The sequence below is a fragment of the Harmonia axyridis genome, chromosome 7 (assembly GCF_914767665.1).
Source record: "Harmonia axyridis chromosome 7, icHarAxyr1.1, whole genome shotgun sequence".
Taxonomy (NCBI): domain Eukaryota; kingdom Metazoa; phylum Arthropoda; class Insecta; order Coleoptera; family Coccinellidae; genus Harmonia; species Harmonia axyridis.
The window spans coordinates 13,564,864-13,583,717 of NC_059507.1; the positions used below are offsets into that span (position 1 = coordinate 13,564,864).

The 18,854-nt window shown below is 36.4% G+C and overlaps 2 protein-coding genes across 2 annotated transcripts in view; both read left to right on the forward strand.

Annotated features, from left to right (window-relative positions):
- Nucleotides 1-3,514: 3,514 nt before the first annotated feature.
- Nucleotides 3,515-5,148, forward strand: LOC123684098 (glycerate kinase). The gene has a single exon (XM_045623225.1). It carries the CDS (start codon nucleotides 3,616-3,618, stop codon nucleotides 5,122-5,124), a length of 1,509 nt encoding a protein of 502 aa, XP_045479181.1. The 5' UTR covers nucleotides 3,515-3,615; the 3' UTR covers nucleotides 5,125-5,148.
- Nucleotides 5,149-6,271: 1,123 nt separating this feature from the next.
- The window catches only part of LOC123683751 (out at first protein), a 255,380-nt gene continuing 242,797 nt past the window's right edge, over nucleotides 6,272-18,854 (forward strand). Inside the window, exon 1 of the mRNA XM_045622624.1 lies at nucleotides 6,272-6,477. Coding sequence (XP_045478580.1) covers nucleotides 6,370-6,477 — 108 coding nt within the window. The 5' untranslated portion in view covers nucleotides 6,272-6,369. The remainder of the gene's footprint in view (nucleotides 6,478-18,854) is intronic.

The window sequence follows — 18,854 nt, forward strand, 5'->3', positions numbered from 1 at the left end:
TAGATGTAACTGAGGAACATGCTTTTTTATAACATCCCATCTTTTTGTGGATGATGAGAAAAATGTATATAGTTCTTGTACAATATTAAAAGAATTCAGTGTTTCATTTGAAACCTTAGCAGCATCATTTACAATTAAATTCAAGCTGTGTGCAGCACATGGCACAAAAAAAGCCCTAGAATTAGCATCGAGTATGCGTTTTTGTAAACCAATATGTTTTCCGCGCATATTCGCCCCATTATCATACCCTTGACCTCTCATGTCTTTAATATCTAAATTTAAATTTTCCAAAAATCCCATAACAAAATTGAATAACCCTACCCCTGTAGAGTCGAATATTGGACTAAACGCTATAAAACTTTCTTGTATTTGAACCATTTACGAACTATCATTTAGAACAACATAACGCAAAACAAGGCTTATTTGCTCTGTATGGCTTGCATCCGGTGTACAATCTAAAATTATTGAATAATATTTGGAACTTCGAACCATATCCAAAATATTATTTTTTACTTTAGAAGCCATCATTTCAATAATTTCATTTTGTATCTGGTAGCCTAAATAATGGGTCATCCTTAAAGAATTTGTTTGTGAGTTTTGCACTCGACTAATGTGCTCTCTCATCACAGGATCAAAAGATGAAATCATTTCGACAGTTTTGAGGAAGTTCCCATTATCATTTTCAAAAAGTTTTTTAGAAGAACCTTGAAAAGCTAGACACTGTCTGGATAAAAATTTAACAATTGAAACAATTCTTTCTACAACGTCATGCCAATATTTTTTTCAGTTTCTAAAACCCGTAAGTGATGATCGTTCACCGTTGTGGACAATTTTAACATTTTTTTAAAATTCATTCATTTATTCATGTAAACTTTATGTGCAATTGATGTTTCATGTCTTTTAATAGCTGAGGATAAATGTTGTCAATCAGAAAAACCATGAGTATCAGAAAAACTAGTAGAAGTCTTAAGTATATAAAAAAAAAATTAAGTATAATATGATGGTGGCCCCAGGTAACAAATTCAAAATATCAAAGTCGATTCAATTTTTTCACGATTACAAACAATACTTCCCTATTTGAAGCAAATAAAAATAATATTATAGTATATAGGTCTGGGCTAATTTAGGATGTGCACTATTTCAAACAGAAAAAAAAAATATCGAATTTTATAGACTAATAGAAATGCTAATACTGTATGTGGATAGGTACTTACTATTTCATAAAATTTAATTTAATCACCACAAGAAACAGTAAAACAAACCACAATTACACAAAATACAAATCTTTTCAATTATCTGAGTATTTTAATTTTTTGCGTCTTGACCTCAACCCCTAAACGTTTCGAAACAAAATAACTATTCTTTGGATAGGTTTCTGCTGTTATAGCATAGCAAGCAGATTTTGGTAGTTTCAGCATAGTATAAGGAATCCTTATACTATTGTTTCAGAAATTCTCTGTAACCTGTAGTATTTTTCCTACAGATAGTGGCGAAAGTTTCAGTAATTCCCAGTAAAAGCTATCGCTTCGGTATTTATGATTGTTTATGTGTACCATATGCGTTTTAGTGATGATCGAAGAAATGGTGCCCGCCGTCCGGTGCAGGTGGTCCATAAAGAAATCCCGTACCGACAAAGGGATGATTATTTATGATTTGTTTACTCGAAAAGAATCGTATAATTGCAATCTGTGGCCGAGGTTATTTCATAGGGATTGCGACGTTCAGGAACTTGCATAAATTGGAAAAAAGGAGTTTGGATGTGTAATAGATGTCTTTGCACGTTGAAAATTGTTGAAAAAATATTCCAAAACCTTTGGTCTTTCGGTTTTTCATTCGGTCTATAAGAGATTTTGGCGCCCCTTTAGAGTGGCGCCCGCGTGCGGTGCACGCGTTGAACGCGCGGTTGCGGGGGCCCTGAATATTTGAGTTACAATAAGAGATCCGAAAAAGTTGAAATTTTGCGTATAGAATGAAAGTTTCAAATTCATTTCATGAAACTAACCTGAGTGTTTGTTTTACATTTCAAGTCGGTAAATTGATTTGAAAATAAAATATCAAAACCAGATATCTATAATAAAATTTATTATTATTATTTATAACCTAACCCAATATTTGAGTCACAATAAGTGATTCGAACAAGTTGCGTATAGAATAAAAATTTCAAGCTTCGTGTAAAAGCATCATGTCGAAATCATAGAAAATTCAAGCAGTAGCTCACTCGGTAGCTCATTCATTCATGCACCAATTGAACAATAGGTGAATGTGTCATGTGATCTCCAATGACGCAATTAGGGATTCATGGCTTGGCTTGATATTCAAGCTACTTGGCTCAAGCTCAAGTAGCTTGAGCTTGTCTATCTTGAAATGAACTCAAGTTCAAGTCAATTATCTGTTTTTCAATATCAAGTCAAGTATTTATTTATTAAGTTAAGTACATGAATTAACATTGAAAAACTACTACTTGACTAGAACTTGAGTTGATTTCGAGTTAAGATCAAGCTACTTGAGCTCTAGCTTCAGTCAGGTAGCTTGAATATCAAGCCAAGCCGTGAATTCCTAGGCGCAATTGCGCATGAATGAACAAGCGCTTAAAAACGCCCAACTCCACAGCAGTGCCTTCCCCTTTTTTCAATTTTTGCATGCATTTTTTATGGTTCTGACGACGTTAAAAAACTCTAACGACACTTAGATTCACCTATCAACTCGTCGATTGTAGTTTTAAATCTATGTAAGTGTCAAAAATGAACTGAAATTGAACACATAGGTAAATAATTTGATGGAGAAAATCACCACGATAAGAGTTTTATGAAATCCACCATAAATCTTGTAGGAAGCTTGAAATTTCTATTTTTATATACTTAGGCAAAATAAGATAAGCCAACTCACAAATCTATCAGATCTATAATCACATAGTCTTTCTTCTAATATTAATCTTGAATTTTATATGGTTCTAGTTACGCGAATCACATTGAATTTTGGACAAAGCATGATATTATCATTTTACATCTAAAATCCAAATGAAAATTTTTATCTCATCGAATATGCAGTTTTGAAATCACAGGGATCACAAATTCGAAAGCGTTTTTTACAGAAACTATAGTACCGAAATGATAGAGCCATTTTTTCGAAGAATGAGCGGTAAAAATTTTTTTGGATTTTTCAATATAAGTCATTGTCAAAAAATCGACAGTGAATCGGGTGAATGAAATATAATATGTAGGTATTCTTCATTCAAATTTATCTTCTTTAAAGATGATGACGTCCTGAACTTGAAATTACGTCAATAAGCCTAAGTGCTCAACGAAACTTAGAGTACTTAGATGATTCTTCAATTTTATTCTTAAAAGTTTCCTTATAACCTTCATTTTTTAGAACGCAGCATTGCCCAAAATAATTTAAAAGTATGTAAAAAAAAACAAGACGCGGAAGATAACAGCCAAGACTAAATAAAGACCATCAACATATTGAGCAATGAAGTATTCAGTCCTATTCTATGCCAAGCATAGCAAAGCAATCAACTCAAAGTAAAGGTCAACTAGATAAAATATCAGTGTACCAGTTTTGTCGAATTATTTTGTGCAATTCCGATAACTGAAAAAAAATTAATTAGTTTGAATGTCACTAATACTCAAACGTGGAAGCGAAAAAATGTCAAAAGCTGACGATTTTCTTATGGAATTATTCAGATCAGCTGTGAGTGCCGTACAACCTCAAAAACTAATTGAACAAACTGTCAGAGTGAACAATCGCCATCTAGTGGTGCGCAACAAAACCTATGAGCTAAGGAAACCTGTTCGCGTAGTAGGATTCGGTAAGGCTGTTCATGGAATGGCGATCACTCTTGATGGAGTTCTGGGTCCTCTCCTACAGAGGGGGATAGTGAGCATTCCTGAAGGATCGTTGAGGAGTCTTCAAATTGATACTGCAAATAGCAGAATTGAGTTTTTGGAAGGTGCTCTTAACAACCTGCCCGATGAGAATTCTTTGAAAGCAGCTTTAAAAATAAAGGATTTCGTACAAAATCTCGACGAAAACGATACTGTGATGGTTTTAATTTCCGGTGGTGGTAGTGCATTATTACCTTTACCTAAAGGTAAAATCACACTGTCTGAAAAGCTGGATCTGGTGAGAAAGTTGGGCCAGAAAGGAGCGGATATATTCGAAATGAACTGCGTAAGAAAAGAAATATCTCAGTTGAAAGGAGGTGGTTTAGCTGTTCAATGTTTCCCTGCTAGAGTGATAACCTTGATATTATCGGATGTTCTCGGAGATCCCCTTGATATCATAGCCAGCGGACCGACCTGTCCTAACACCGATGGACCGGAAAAAGCGATGGATATATTGAAGAAATATTCTCTTTATGAAGAACTGCCAGCTTCTATCAAAGAAACACTCAATAGTAACTTGGATCCTGATGAAGATAATGAATTTAGGAAGAAAATATTCGTTAAAGTCGATAATTTCATCATTGGTAATAATAGAATTGCAACTCAGGCAATTGTAAACAGGACAAAAGGACTGAAGCTGCAATGTTTCACCCTCTCCACTAATGTGAGTGGAGATGTCGAAGAAATAAGTGATTTTTACGTAAAAATAGCAACGATATTCCAAGCTTTTCGAACGAATAAAAAAACCAACGATGAAGTCATTGACTATTTGATATCCATACAATCAAATTTAGTCCTTTATGAAAACGCTTGGGAGGAACAAATCAAGAATTTGGATTCAAATCGTGATATAATTGTGGTACTCGCTGGTGAACCTACTGTTTTTGTGACTGGTAAAGGAATTGGAGGAAGAAATCAACAGTTGGCTCTCTCTTTCGCATTGAAACTATCGCAAATGGAAAACGCCGAGTTTTACAAGGAAATTCAATTCATGAGTTGCGGTACAGATGGTATAGATGGCCCAACAAACGCTGCCGGTGCTATAGGATTCTGTAATATGGTAGCAGAAGCTAAAGAGGAAAATTTGAACGCAGAAGAATATTTGAAAGACAATGATTGTTATAATTTCTTCAAGCACTTTAGTGGAGGGAAATATTTGATAAAAACTGGGCATACTGGCACTAATGTTATGGATGTTCATTTGATGTCATTCCGTAAACGCTATGCGACAAAATAATGAAATAAATAGTTTCGATAAACATTTTCTTTTTGTGATTATTTTGTCAAATGCTAAATACTCTTTCGTTTCTTCTGAGATTAATTGGTGTGAGAATTGCAAAATCAAAGGAAATATCAACTAGATCAACATTCCCAAATATTTTCAAAAAGTTACTATGATAATAAAAATAATAATAATGAAGTTTATTTCATAAATAAACATTTTACATCAATAATAATCGGAATGAATATAAACAACCATATATGGAATGGATCTGACCGGATAATCAGATGGTGATAGAAGGATTATTCACAATAAGATTATTTTTGGCTACACAGTAGCTCTAAATATTTAGGAGTAATCTTATCTAGTGATGAGGATTCAAAGAATTAGATAATAAACAGTAGGTATATATAAGGAGTTTCCACAGTGTTATCGTTTCTTAATTTTCTAAATGGAAAGTTATCTACCAAAAATGTAAAACATATACAGCGTGAGTTGGAAATGTGTACCTACCGAGCTGAGATTCATTAATCGCGAGATTCGTCAATAACCATAGAAGTTGTTCCAAAAAATGTATGATTCACCCTCTAAAAACACCCTTATAACAACTACAGATATGTAGAAGTGTAATAAAAAGATGTACTTTAACAACATACATTTATGCTCGAAAGTTAAATTTGGTGGCATTCAAAGTTTACAAGTTATGCGGAGAAATTTTTCAAATTTTATCAACTTTGGGAGAATATATCTCTCTTAATATGAATTTTGGACCATAAGTTTATTCATCAATCTATACTTATTTTACAATGTACTATTCCCCTGAAAAGCTCGATACACTTTTTTGAACCACCCTGTATATTCGCGTGGAAGTAACCTGACGGAATTGTTATAAACCAATTTTCATTTCGATTTGATGATGAATAATACATATTTTGTGTTTCATTCATAAAATACCGGTACTTTTTTGACAAAGTATCCAAGATGAATCATCGTATATCTACACTCCAATACTGCACGATAGCCAGGCATTTTGTGATGAGGAAATCTAAGAGGAGTGCTCGTAAACATCGACCGGTTTCCACATGGTTTCGCACGCAGGCGCTCTCTTCCTCTAATCAGAAGTAATGTGAGTTGCCTACAACAAAATGCGAAGCAGCGTGACTGGAGTCGCATTCGCATTAGCATGTCTTCCGTGTGACAGCTAGGTTGTAGCTATTCACGAGAACAGGTTGTTCTCGTTTTGTTGTTATCATTCCGAAAATGTTGCCGAGACTGAAACTCTCAACGTGCGCGAAATTTGTTACAGTTCTCGTCTGCCTGTTGTTTCATTTAACCTCAACGCAGCTGATTATCAACGTGAAAAATCAGGTAAGACTTCGTTTGACAGGAAGATAACCTCACTTTTGAATGTTTACAGTCGGTTGTTTGGAGTAGAGAGTAGATTTAAACAGTCGTGAGGCGATATTGTGAAATCAGTTTTGATGAAACTATTCTTTGTTATGTCAAGGATACGAAAAAGTGGAATACTTTCGCTTTAATTTTTATTGGAGGAATCGAAGTGCATTTAAAAAAATTTGAATCCTTATATTTTAGCAGTGAGAAATATGAATGGTTTTTTTGGATGATTCATTTTGAATGCAGAGTTCTCTGCGATATTCATTTATTAACAATATGAATTTATATACCCTGTGAATAATTTTTCAAACAAAAATGAAAATGAATAAAAGTTGAATATTTTTTATTATAGTTCTACAGTATACATGAAAAAATTAATATATATGATTCAACAAATCACTATCTTGGCGTCAGAAGCCTTTGAGCGCTCATTCAATCATTCGTGGAGACCACAGAACCGGTTATGAGATGTGATCTATTACGATATGATTGTTGTCGATTAATTCATCAGGATGAGAGGTTCAGATGATAGGATCATCTCAAAATTTGGTAACTAAATTTCAACCTAGTCGTATTTTTTAATACGGTAGGTAATTTTCGGTATTATATTTCGATATTTCGCTCGACTTTACTCATATTCTGGTGAGGAAATCAACCTGAAATTTTGTTTTGAATTGTTATTTTATATCTACCTACACTGACCGGATGTCTTCTCATAGAAATATTAGATATTTTTCGCAATAATAAATAAATACCCAATATTATTCGATTGGGATGAGATTTTGCGTGAAAACAGGGTATTCTGTAATGATATAGGTACTCTCCAATAGAACATTCGGAGTGAGAGTGGCAAACCTTCATTCATCTGCGGATAACGCCGAGTCCAGTGGCGTCCCGCAGGGTTCAGTCCTAAGTCCCATTTTCTTCTTGTTTTATACGTTTCATCTGCCTCGACTACTGAAATACCCATGCGCCCTTTTCTAGAAGACACGAAGATATGTAACCTAGTATATAACCATGCATCGAATGCGAAGACCCTTCAGGACGATATGTGGGTTGTGAAAGATTGGTGTTCGAAAATGGTTGTAGCCACCAAACACCAGCAAATGCCACGTGTACCACCTAGACAGAAATAACCTCAAGTCTCAATATGGCCACTGCTTGATTGTTGACCAATATAATGATCTGGGCCTCATAGTGTTCTATAATTTGAGCTGTTCTCACCACGTGACAGCTGTGGTAACAAAGGCCAGACCTACACAATTCAGAGATCTTCTAGGGGTTGCAGCCAAGTAACGAGCCGAACATTTTATTGCAGCCATGTGCTTTTTTTGATGGAATATGCTGGAAAATGCTGGAAAGGTGTGGTGCCCTTATCTCAGGAGTGAAAGAAGTCCTCTTGAGTCAGTATAGCGTTGGGACACAAGAATTCCCTTTGGGAGTATAAGACCGAGTATCACGCTCGTTTGAGACTACTGAATCCACAAACCTTTGGGGATCGTCGAGATAGAGGTGATCTTATTGTGACTTATCGGCTCTGTATGTGTTCTTTGGAGTGAATCTGGATCACCTCTACATGAGAAGCAGCACCTATTTCACTTAAGGTCTTTTTGTCCTTTGACATATTTTCTATTTGGAATGTATTCTGATCATGAAAATAAATTTGTTTTATTATTATTTTGGGGTATCGCGTTTTCGTAGGGATTATTAAAACACTGATGGACGACAGATGTGAACTTTATTATGGTACAGCACTTGGAAACATCCTTGAACACTCTACTAACTCAACTGGTCATCACCTCGTAACTCACTCCTTTGAACTCTCCTTTTCCCAGTTTTATATCTGAGTTACAAACATAAAATCATATTGTACACCGTGAATTTCTTCTCCCTTTTCTTATTCTCTGAGTTGTAGGCCTGCGCAATGGTGTCATGGTACTTGCACACTAATTAGGGTAGGGGAAAGATATTCTCTATTATATTTTTCTGAGAACCTTATGAATGCGAAAGTTGTAGGTATGCACAAGTACCACGAAAAACCATTGTTACACAAATGCAGGTACATTTATATCAAGTATTGTGACCCCAAATTCGACTATACACAGACCTTATGTCTAATTGTTTTTTGTCGCCACATTATCATAGTTCTGTGATTTCCTAGGGTCCAATTGGCGACTAAATAACGAGTGCTCAAAAGCTCCAGATTCTACACGTCAATGCTTTCCTCATTCAATATCTGATTGCTTGAAGTCATCCCTTCAGAAACAGAGAGGTAGAAAAGTCTCATTTATAACTTCATCAATAACGATTAAGATCTAAAAAAAAATTGTATATATCAATTAATTCCATCCTTCGGAGAAAGCGCGATAATTTACTATTTATTCCTGTCATTAAACGAATTCTCCTCAGACGGATGAGACGAATAAATCCGACTTATGAGAACGAAGGGGGTGAACTTTTGATGATCGTTCTCGAGAAGATATAATGCCGTCCGGAATGGAGACAAGACGAGACGTCCCTGTGGAATGGGATCAGGATTAACTTTTCCTTGTTCAGACGGAGAAGATGAGAGCGATGTTGCCAGATCATCGAGCCTATTCAACTGTAGTTGAAATAGCAGAATAGTGTCAGCACTCTGTGGCCGATATTGAATTTTTATTTATTCATTCAATATACTAAGATTGACAGATTTATACCCAATGATCTTATAATATACAGGGTGGTCCAACGAAAACTTAACATTTCGATTTTCCGACTTTCAAATGAAAATGTGGAAAATCTGGACCTTTCAATTTCTGATTCTAGAGGGAACAACTTTTCCGCCTTTTTCATCATCGTAACTTCAACTCTTTGACAGGGGTGGGCACAATCCTATGATTTTGCATAGAAATGAGGGGTGTTGCGATAACTAATTTTGAAGATTATATCGACTACTATCTGACCCTAAATTTCGCTTCAGAATATCTATCGATAAAGAAATAACAGCGAAAATAGTGAGAGAGGCAATGTGGAATTTATCTCAAGAATATTATTCGTATCCGACAAATTTCAAAGGTATTTAGTAGTTATACTCTTTCACCTGTTATTACGTTATCGATGGAAATTTTCAAGCGGAATTTCAGGATTAAATAGTACTCTTCAAAATGAGGTATCGCAACACCACTCATCCCCATTCAAAATCAAGGGGTTGTACTCACCCCCGTAGGGGCTTGCATTTACGGGGATGCGAAGAGCGGAAAAGTTGTTTCCCCTCGAATCAGAAATTGACGGGTCCGAGCGATTTTCCACATTTTCATGTTAAAGCCAGAAAGTCAAGGTGTTAAGTTTTCGTTGGACCACACTGTACATATATATTCTTTTGAGATAGAGCAATACAAAAAAAAAAATAACTTCAGTAGAACGAAGCATCAAACATTTCAACGTATGACACAAGAGTACAGATGAAACCTTAACAAAAACTGTGTCACCCCGTATAGGCGTAGTGATTGGTTTATTTATTTGTTACTATTACAAGGAAGGTATTTATCCATAAAGGCTTGGGTGACTTCAGTCTGGCAGTTCTAGTATCTGGAAAGTAAGATGCAATTAGAAATAAGTTCGGTTAAAAATTTTTCCCAAGATTTCTTGACTGCAACCTGTCCACGAATATATGGGAAGTATATGTGATAGCTCTGATAACCAATGTAAAGGTGTAGATCTTATATTCCCCCTGATAATTCTCAAGAAACGTTAAGCTGTGCAGCAATTTTATGAACATGAAAACTATTGAACCAAACAGAACAACCGTATTCAGCAACAGAAAAACCAAGCAAAGTACACCAAATTTTCCTGGGGATATTGATACCTGGAACTTTCTCTAAAGGATCAACGATTAAACTTTTATTGAAGTCATTACAAGAACTCCATTCCGAAACTTAAATATTATCATTCGTATTTTTCATGATGTGATATCCAAGTTATAATTATAGACACAATTAGAAACTCTAACATCTCTAAAAGCCAGAAAAGAAACACACAATTTTTGACAATTGACAATATTGTTGAGCAGTGATTGGGGGTTTCGACTACCCGTTGTAATATTGAAGATAACGGCAGTCTTCTCAAACCAATAATGGTAAATTTATTCAATACGATAATATTGAAATTTTCTTCATACATAAAAAAAAGAGAATTCTGTGTATCTGGCAACAACGAAGGAGGGGACATTCCGTTCGAACACTTCCCTCCTCCGGAACAATATTTCTATTACTGCTCCCTGTTTATTTATGTCCGTGCTTTTTTTCTCTTTACCCGCTATGGTCGATTTGTTGGGAAACGGAAAATATGAGGTTTCGTTTGTGATTTGTGGATATTTGCGTAAATGTAAACGATCCCTTTCCGAAAAGGGTTGGAATGGAAATTGATGAGGGTATATTTGATGTCATAACAGACGGTGCGGTGGACAGGTCTGATTCGGAGTAATATTTGACAGAATGAAAAAATACTCTGCCAATGGGTATGACACAATACCCATTGTCTTTTCCTCCTAGAAATGAGCGAGAGAGGTAAAATTTCAACAAAACTACTCATGGTTCACTGTGAATGCCCAAATCAAATTATCTCAAAATATGATCATTAGAATGCAATATATTGTGTTGTAAAAATTGAGTGCATAATACACATGCTTTGTAAAAGATTGGCTACATATTTATGCTTCAGAGTATTGTACATCGTTGGCCAATACATTCTCCCATCTTTCGGGCAGCGTACGAATCCCGCGTTGAAAAAACTGGTCACTTTTGAAGCGATCCACGAATCGATCCAATTGTTTAGCATTAATTGCGTTCGACAACGATCGCCTGTGATTGTTTCAATCGGTTTTAATAAATCATAATACACCACGCCGGGCTGGTCCCACCAAATACTTAGCATAACCTGGGAACCGTGAATATTCGGTTTGGACGTCGACATGGAAGCTTGGCCGGGATACCCACATGATTTTCTGCGCTTAGGATTATCGCAATGAACCAATTTTTCATCTCCAGTCACAATGCGGTGCAAAAATCCTTTCTGTTTTTTCCTTGCAAGCAGCTGTTCACAAGCAAACAAACGCCGTTCAACATCTCTCGGCTTCAACTCGTACGGCACCCAATTTCCTTGTTTCTGAATTCTCACGACTTTCATGCGTTTTGAAATGGCTTGTTGCGTCACTCTCGATGATCCTGCCAATTCTTGTTTCGTTTGACACGAGTCTTGATCAAGTAATGCCTACAATTCTGCATCTTCGAGAACCTTCTCTCTTCCACCTGCTGGTCTTCGACGTCTAAATCGCCGTTCTTGAAGCGTTGAAACCACTCTCGGCACGTTATTTCACTAATAGCGGTCTGACCATAGGTATTTGAGAGCATTCGATTAGCCTCAGCCGCAGATTCCCTCATATTGAAGCAGAATATTAAAACCTCCCGCAAATGTCGAGCATTTGGCTTGTAAGCTGGCATGTTTGATCGAGAATAACTTCATGATGCAGACACAAATCGACTAATATTTCGATGGCGTTATGTTTACAAATACCTAAGCTCATTGTATGATATCTACGATCTACATTATTATTACGACTACCACTTTCAGCGATATCTTGCAAAACGGCGGAAGCAAATTATACACCTAATAATAACGATTCTGTGACAGTATTGCTCATTTTCATCCAAGATCTTTTGTTCTTGGATTTTTTCATACTGTCACCTAACATGCTATACGTTTACATCCCTAAGGCTCCCTGAAAAAGCAGATATTTATATTTATAATATATTTATCTACTCAAACCGGATAACCACTTCAAATTCCATCAATATCGGATAAGAATTGTAGAAGATTGGCTTCCTCAGTTTTTTTGAGACAGTTAGATTGACAGAGAGCCAACCAAATATGTCAAAACTGGTTTGAAATGCTTTTGGTCAGCGGAAATATTGAAATCGGAGATAAACATATTAAGGAACCTACTTACTAACCTCATAATCTTGACAATCCGTGAGTTTGTCAGTTTGATTAGTAAAGTAAATCATCCCATACTGAATTTTCGAGAATATAACATGTTGGATGAATACTGAAAGCCCAGCAACCTCTCTCAAATTTCGAATCACTGTTGTTGTCTTGTAGCTCTAGTAAACTGACTGAGGCAATGATTCAGGTTGGTATACCGTTAAATTGGGAGTTTTCATGAATGGAAGCTCATGTAAGAACCTCCGAATAAGCTCGTATTGAAACTGAATAGCTTCAGGTCCATGTATAAAGCCTTTAGGGTGAGCAATAAAGGCGAGAACGAGTTTTCATCAGGAATGTTTTGAGGAAACTGGGTTCACCCGAATGTTGGTGTTACGATTATTCAAACTTCTAGAAAGGAATAACTATTATATGAACCTCATAAGGGTTGTCTTGTTGACTATATTCGACATAACCTGGTCATTATCCAGTCCCAAAATTAATTTGAAGCATTGATATTGTAGTCATGATGCAGGTATCATAAAAAATAGTTTGCTATGAGTGTCAATTTATACCTTTAACATCAGACGTTTACAGTTTATTTTCGGTCTTGTAAGGAGCAGTTCTATAATCGATGAGCAAAGGCTCCTTTAGGTAGGGATCCATCCAGCCAAGTAGCTTGACATTTTGACCAACTACTTGACTGGAAAATCAAGCTCGTGAAAAATTACATACTTGAGCTCGACTTGACTTGATTTTAGATATTTATTGCTTGACTTGATATCAAGTTACTTGATATAACTTGAGCTTGATATGCACGCGTAGCACGTCATATATGTCTGCAATCTCGTGCGCGCTTAGACTAAATAAGGGGATTCCTCGAGTGCCGAGAGACTGAAGCATTCGCCAGTGTGACTTTATTAGTAGTTTTCTCATATTTCTATGAAATCTAATGGTATATTTTGGTAGTTTCAGAACTATCTTTCCGAACTTGGTCGAAATGGCCAAGGATTTTGTATCAACGCCAGCATCTTCAGCTCGCGAGGAAAGACAATTTTCCAGAGCTGCTGTTATAGTTACAAAAACCCGCAATAGGTTAGGCGACAAATCAATAATATGCCTTATTTGTCTTTGATCCTGAATGGAAAATCAAATAAAGCCTGGAGGTTTCTCAATATTATGAAACTTAATTTTTTATTATTTTTTATTTTGTTATGATTGATAGTTATTCAATTTATGTTTCTATTTCAAAATAAGTTGATATTTTCGGATCTTTTATACAATAAGTTCGATAAATAAAAGTTTTTTGCAAGGTTCCTTCTCATTTCATCATTTTTTATTGATGTGATACTACACAATAAAACTGATAAAAATCAGAAAGCTTGATATGATTCAAGTACTTCATAAATAAATACTTGACTTGAGATTGAAAAACTACTACTTGACTTGAGCTTCACTTGAAATCAAGTCAAGCTCAAGCCAAGTAGCTTGAAAATCAATCCAAGCCTATCTTTAGGTAAAAAACGCTTTATTAGAGAGTCGCCTTTGAAAAGAGCTTCAAAGTGGCTTCGGTTCCATAAGTAGCCATGGTAATATTTCGTAGTCATAGAGCCTGAATATACAGAAAGGATACTTTTTTTTCCATAAATGGCCCTTATCCGGATTTTATAATGAAGAATACTCCAGAGCTTTCTTTAGCCTTGAAATTGGTTATGGAACATGTTTGATTTGTAAAGGAGACTTTACTTTCGATTATGGAACTGACTCTTATCTCCCGAGATGTTGCAGCCCATGTATTAGAAAGAACTGAAACCTCTATAATACCATTGTCGTGTCTCAATTCGCCTAACAATACCAGATTTAATATGATTTTCTGCTTGATTTCGATGATAAAACATAATCGAATCGACATAATCGGCATATAATTTAATTTCAATGGTAGCTTTCCTGTCAATGTACCAAAAATTGAATTATGGGAAATTAATTGGCAAAGCATGAACGATCATCGATTCGATTAAACTTGCATTTCCAATGATGCTTGGTTTCCGAGAAATCGCATCAAATTTAGGACACCCTCACTCAAATCAATATGAACACAGTTGAAACCTATTCGATAATTAATAATACTGTCTGAATAACTACCACTAAATGTAATCAAACTTAAGCCTTTGAATATTGGAAATTTGATGGTTTCCTTCAATCCAAGATTCGATCATTCATAATGAAGTGATTGTACTAGTATTATTGAGATTTTTTTATGATTGCGTTGGATTCTACGGGGAAAAATAAGGGTAGTGTTCAAACATAATTATGCTCCCAAATTGAATATTGCAAGAGCTATTCGAAATTTTATGAATTTATATTATATTGTATGAAGAGTCAATTTCACAGCAGATTCTCAGCCCAGATTTCGCTCTTTCCAAAATAGTTTCAACTGCAATAATTTGAAATCGAAAATCCTCAACCTCTCTCGGAATTTATTGAATACGCCTTAGTATTTTCTGAGTGAAATCGTACCCAAAATATTCAGATATAATTTTCAGTTTGGCATCTGAATCAGATTCAGATGCAGAAATCGATGTGTTCCAATATTTTAAAACAAGAACGCAAGTAAACTAATTGAATCAAAACAACTTCCTTTTTATCTAGGTCCACACAAAATCCCCACTCAGATGTGAGACCAACTTTAGGTTATAGTGATTTACAACAACCCCTGAGCTTTAAAACAAAGAATACCGAAACCGATCCCGCTGATGTCCCAACATGCGAACGCGAATACGAAGTATGTATTGCTCAAGTGCAGTGCAATCTAGCAATGTCATCGGGGCTTGCAGAAAACTGCAGAACATGGTTCTGTGTTGAATCCGAAAGGTGGCTCTGCTAAAGAATATTACTCAAAACCTCCTCTCATTTCAATATTTGCATATTCAATGATTTCGTCAATTATACCTCTCATTATCGCAGTTGCCATTACTCACCTCCAGGCACTCTGGAATATTTCAAGGCTCACCGGATCCATAATGCCCATCAACTCCCGGCTAGCAGATTGATAAATCTACACAGGTCGGACATATCCAAATCGAATTTGTTCGAAGCGTAATCATCACGGGATGGGAGAGATAGTGCGTTATCGCCTGGAACCCACATTGTCATTGAGGAAAATTAGCCCCAATTAATTCGAAACACTTCACGGACGCACAGAGTGAGCTTGCGGATAAATGCAATATCCAATCGATGCTGTGGTGCCGTTCTATCAGCGATGCCCTAAATGAATGAAGGGCGGTCTAGGAATGCGATGGTAGAATTCATTTGGGCATCGGAGCAAAGCGGGTTTGCTCTGGCATGAAATGGTATGCGATGTGGGAAATTGGTAACAAATCAACGAACCATAATGTAGGCAAGGCGGAGGGAGGTTTCGAATATGGTACGTGCATTACATTGTTGGAATTTGCAGGTGGATTTGCGGAAATCGAGGCATTTCAGCTATTCTTGCTGCTAAGTTTTGTGGATATAATGTCGTTTTTTTTTAGGAGAGTAGACACTCTGATATTCGATTATTTGATCGAATGTTGTTAGGGATTTGGGTGATCTGTTTGATAGTCAGTCGACTTTTGTTCATCAATAATTTAATTATTTATCTATACCAATATTATAAAGAGGTAACTTTTGTTTGTATGTTCGATTATATCTTCGATGTGAATAGGTTCAATAGAGATATTGAGAAAGGTATTACTGAAAAGAGGAAATGGTCAGAAAAGATAACTGAGTGTTCATAAACATTCTCGTCTCTCAACGAATCACTCTACAAAGGGTTTTGAATAAAACCTTACTTTTAATTTTTTGTTCGCCCCTGTATATATTAGTGTACAAATTTGCAAAAGATGGGTGTAGCGGTAAGTGGTAAACGAAATAAATATAACGTAAATGTCATACAATAAGTGTAGGTATTTGTTAACATCACGCCATCGACATGTTAGTCGATTTGTGTCTACATCATAAAGTTATTCTGGATTAAACATGTCAACTTACGAGCCAAATTCTCGTCATTCGCGGGAGGTTTCAATTTTCTGCTTCAATATGAAGAAATCTGCGGCTGAGGCTCATCGAATGCTTTCAAGAACGGTGATTTTGACATCGAAGACCAGTATAGCGGTGGAAGAGAGAAGGTATTCGAAGAAACATAATTGGAAGCATTACTTGATCAAGATTCGTGTCAAACACAACAAGAATTGGCAGGATTATTGGAAGTGACGCAACAAGCCATTTCAAAACGCCTGAAAGTCATGGGAATGATTCAGAAACAAGAAAATTGTGTGCCGTACGAGTTGAAGCCGAGATATTTTGAATGACGTTTGTTTGATAGTGAACAGCTGCTTGCAAGGCAAAGACGGAAGGGATTTCTGCATCGCATTGTGACTGGAGGCGAAAAATGGGTTCATTACGATAATCTAGAGCTCAGAAAATCATGGGGATATCCTGGCCATGCTTCCACGTCGACGGCCAAACCGAATATTCACGGTTCCAAGGTCATGCTCTGTATTTGGTGGGACCAGCTCGGCGTAGTGTACTATTAGTCGCTAAAACCGACTGAAACAATCACAGGTGATCGTTATCGAACTCAAATAATGCGTTTGAGCCGAACATTGAAAGACCAACGGCCGCAATACAACGAGAGATATAATAAAGTGATTTCACAACGTGACAATGCTCGAACCCATGTTGCGAAAGTCATCAAGACATACTTGGAATCGTCCCACCCCACTCGCCGTATTCTCCAGACGTTTCTTTCTCGGACTATCACTTGTTTCGATCAATGGCACACGGTCTGGCTGACCAGCACTTCCGGTCTTATGAAGAAGTAAAAAATTGGATCGATTCGTTGATCGCTTCAAAAGATGACCAGTTTTTTCAAAGCGGGATTCGTATGCTGTCCGAAAGATGGGAGAAAGTAGTGGCCAGCGATGGACCAAACTTTGAATCATAAATTTATAACCAGTTTTTTACCATAAAGCCTCTCATTCCGGAAAGAAAAGGCGGAAGCAAAGGTAACAAAAAAGGAAATAAATGAGAACGTCATGTCAACAGTTATTTTCCCGAAAAATAAACCAAAAATTCAACAAAATAATTGCTTAATTTGGCTAAAGTGTTCAAGAGAAAATGAACCTCAAATTTCGTTCCCCTATTTTTGCCGGTGTCTATAGATTACCTTTATCGTTTCAAAAATTATATCCACAATACATTATTTTATACATAAAAAACAGTAGAGTACAAAAAAAAATTAGACATGTTAGAACAAATTCAACTGAAACTGAATGTCAAGACATCTTTTATGATTGAAATAGCGCCAGACTCGTTCCACCGGTACAGACTACAGTAATCAATCAGTCTTCTGTCCGTGTCTCCTTAGAAAGAATACGAGACAGCGTCGGATACATCGGAACCCCGGATGTAACTTTGTCCCGAACTAACCGTTTGAACTTCCCCAACTTCATCAACAATTCAAAAACTGCCGAAACTTTGATGAACTTCTTATTGAGTTTGAAGTACGAATTACATTTCCTACAGAGAAATCAGACTTTTCTCGAGACAATTAGATATTCGGATGGCAGAGTGTATTTACCCGGATATTACGAGTTGGAAAAATTGGAATCCACTAGTTTTCTTTCACAAAAGAAGAATGGACTCAAAAAGAAAGATACAATTACCAGCTGAACTGAAAGTTTGAGTCAATATAAAAGTTCATCTGTGACTGATGTATGGGATTGAAATATCAACCTGCGATAAAAAAATTTATGAAGTTTGGTGTCCCACAAGGATCAGTCCTTGGATCATTGCTATATATATATTCCTGTATAATAAATAAAGCAATGATTCAAGGACTGGTGGCCACACTGCAGCGCTGAAACTATTTCAGATCAATAAAGCAGTGGTTCCTACCGAAGAAACACAATTTTTTCAATAAAATCCTACCTTCCGTTCTTCGTTGAGTCTAGGGAACCATCGACCTTGGCCCACCCTATATATATAGATGGGTCCCATTGTCTCATTTCTAAGTGATCATCAGCATGTACTCAGGGGGAGTAGTCTCGATTCTCCTTGGGTGCATATCATGGCCGAAGAAGGGTTAGATGACGTCGGGGAGAAAAACGTGAACCTCAGTTTGATGTTGTGCGTCATGTACACCGGACAGTAGGCGTTATGGTATGGGTGCTATTGCACATGCAAGTAGGTCACCTTTAGTGTTCATTTGAGGTTACATGACAGCGCTGCGTTACTTTCAAGAAATAGTGGAGCCATATGTTCTCCTTTACCTCAACCGGCTCGAGAATCCAATATTTCAGCAAGATAATGCCCGACCTCATGTTGCCAGAGTTAACAATATATATGATCTT

Coding starts and splice junctions, on each gene's coding strand:
- LOC123684098 (XM_045623225.1), top strand. CDS start 3,616: ATGTCACTAATACTCAAACGTGGAAGCGAAAAAATGTCAAAAGCTGAC.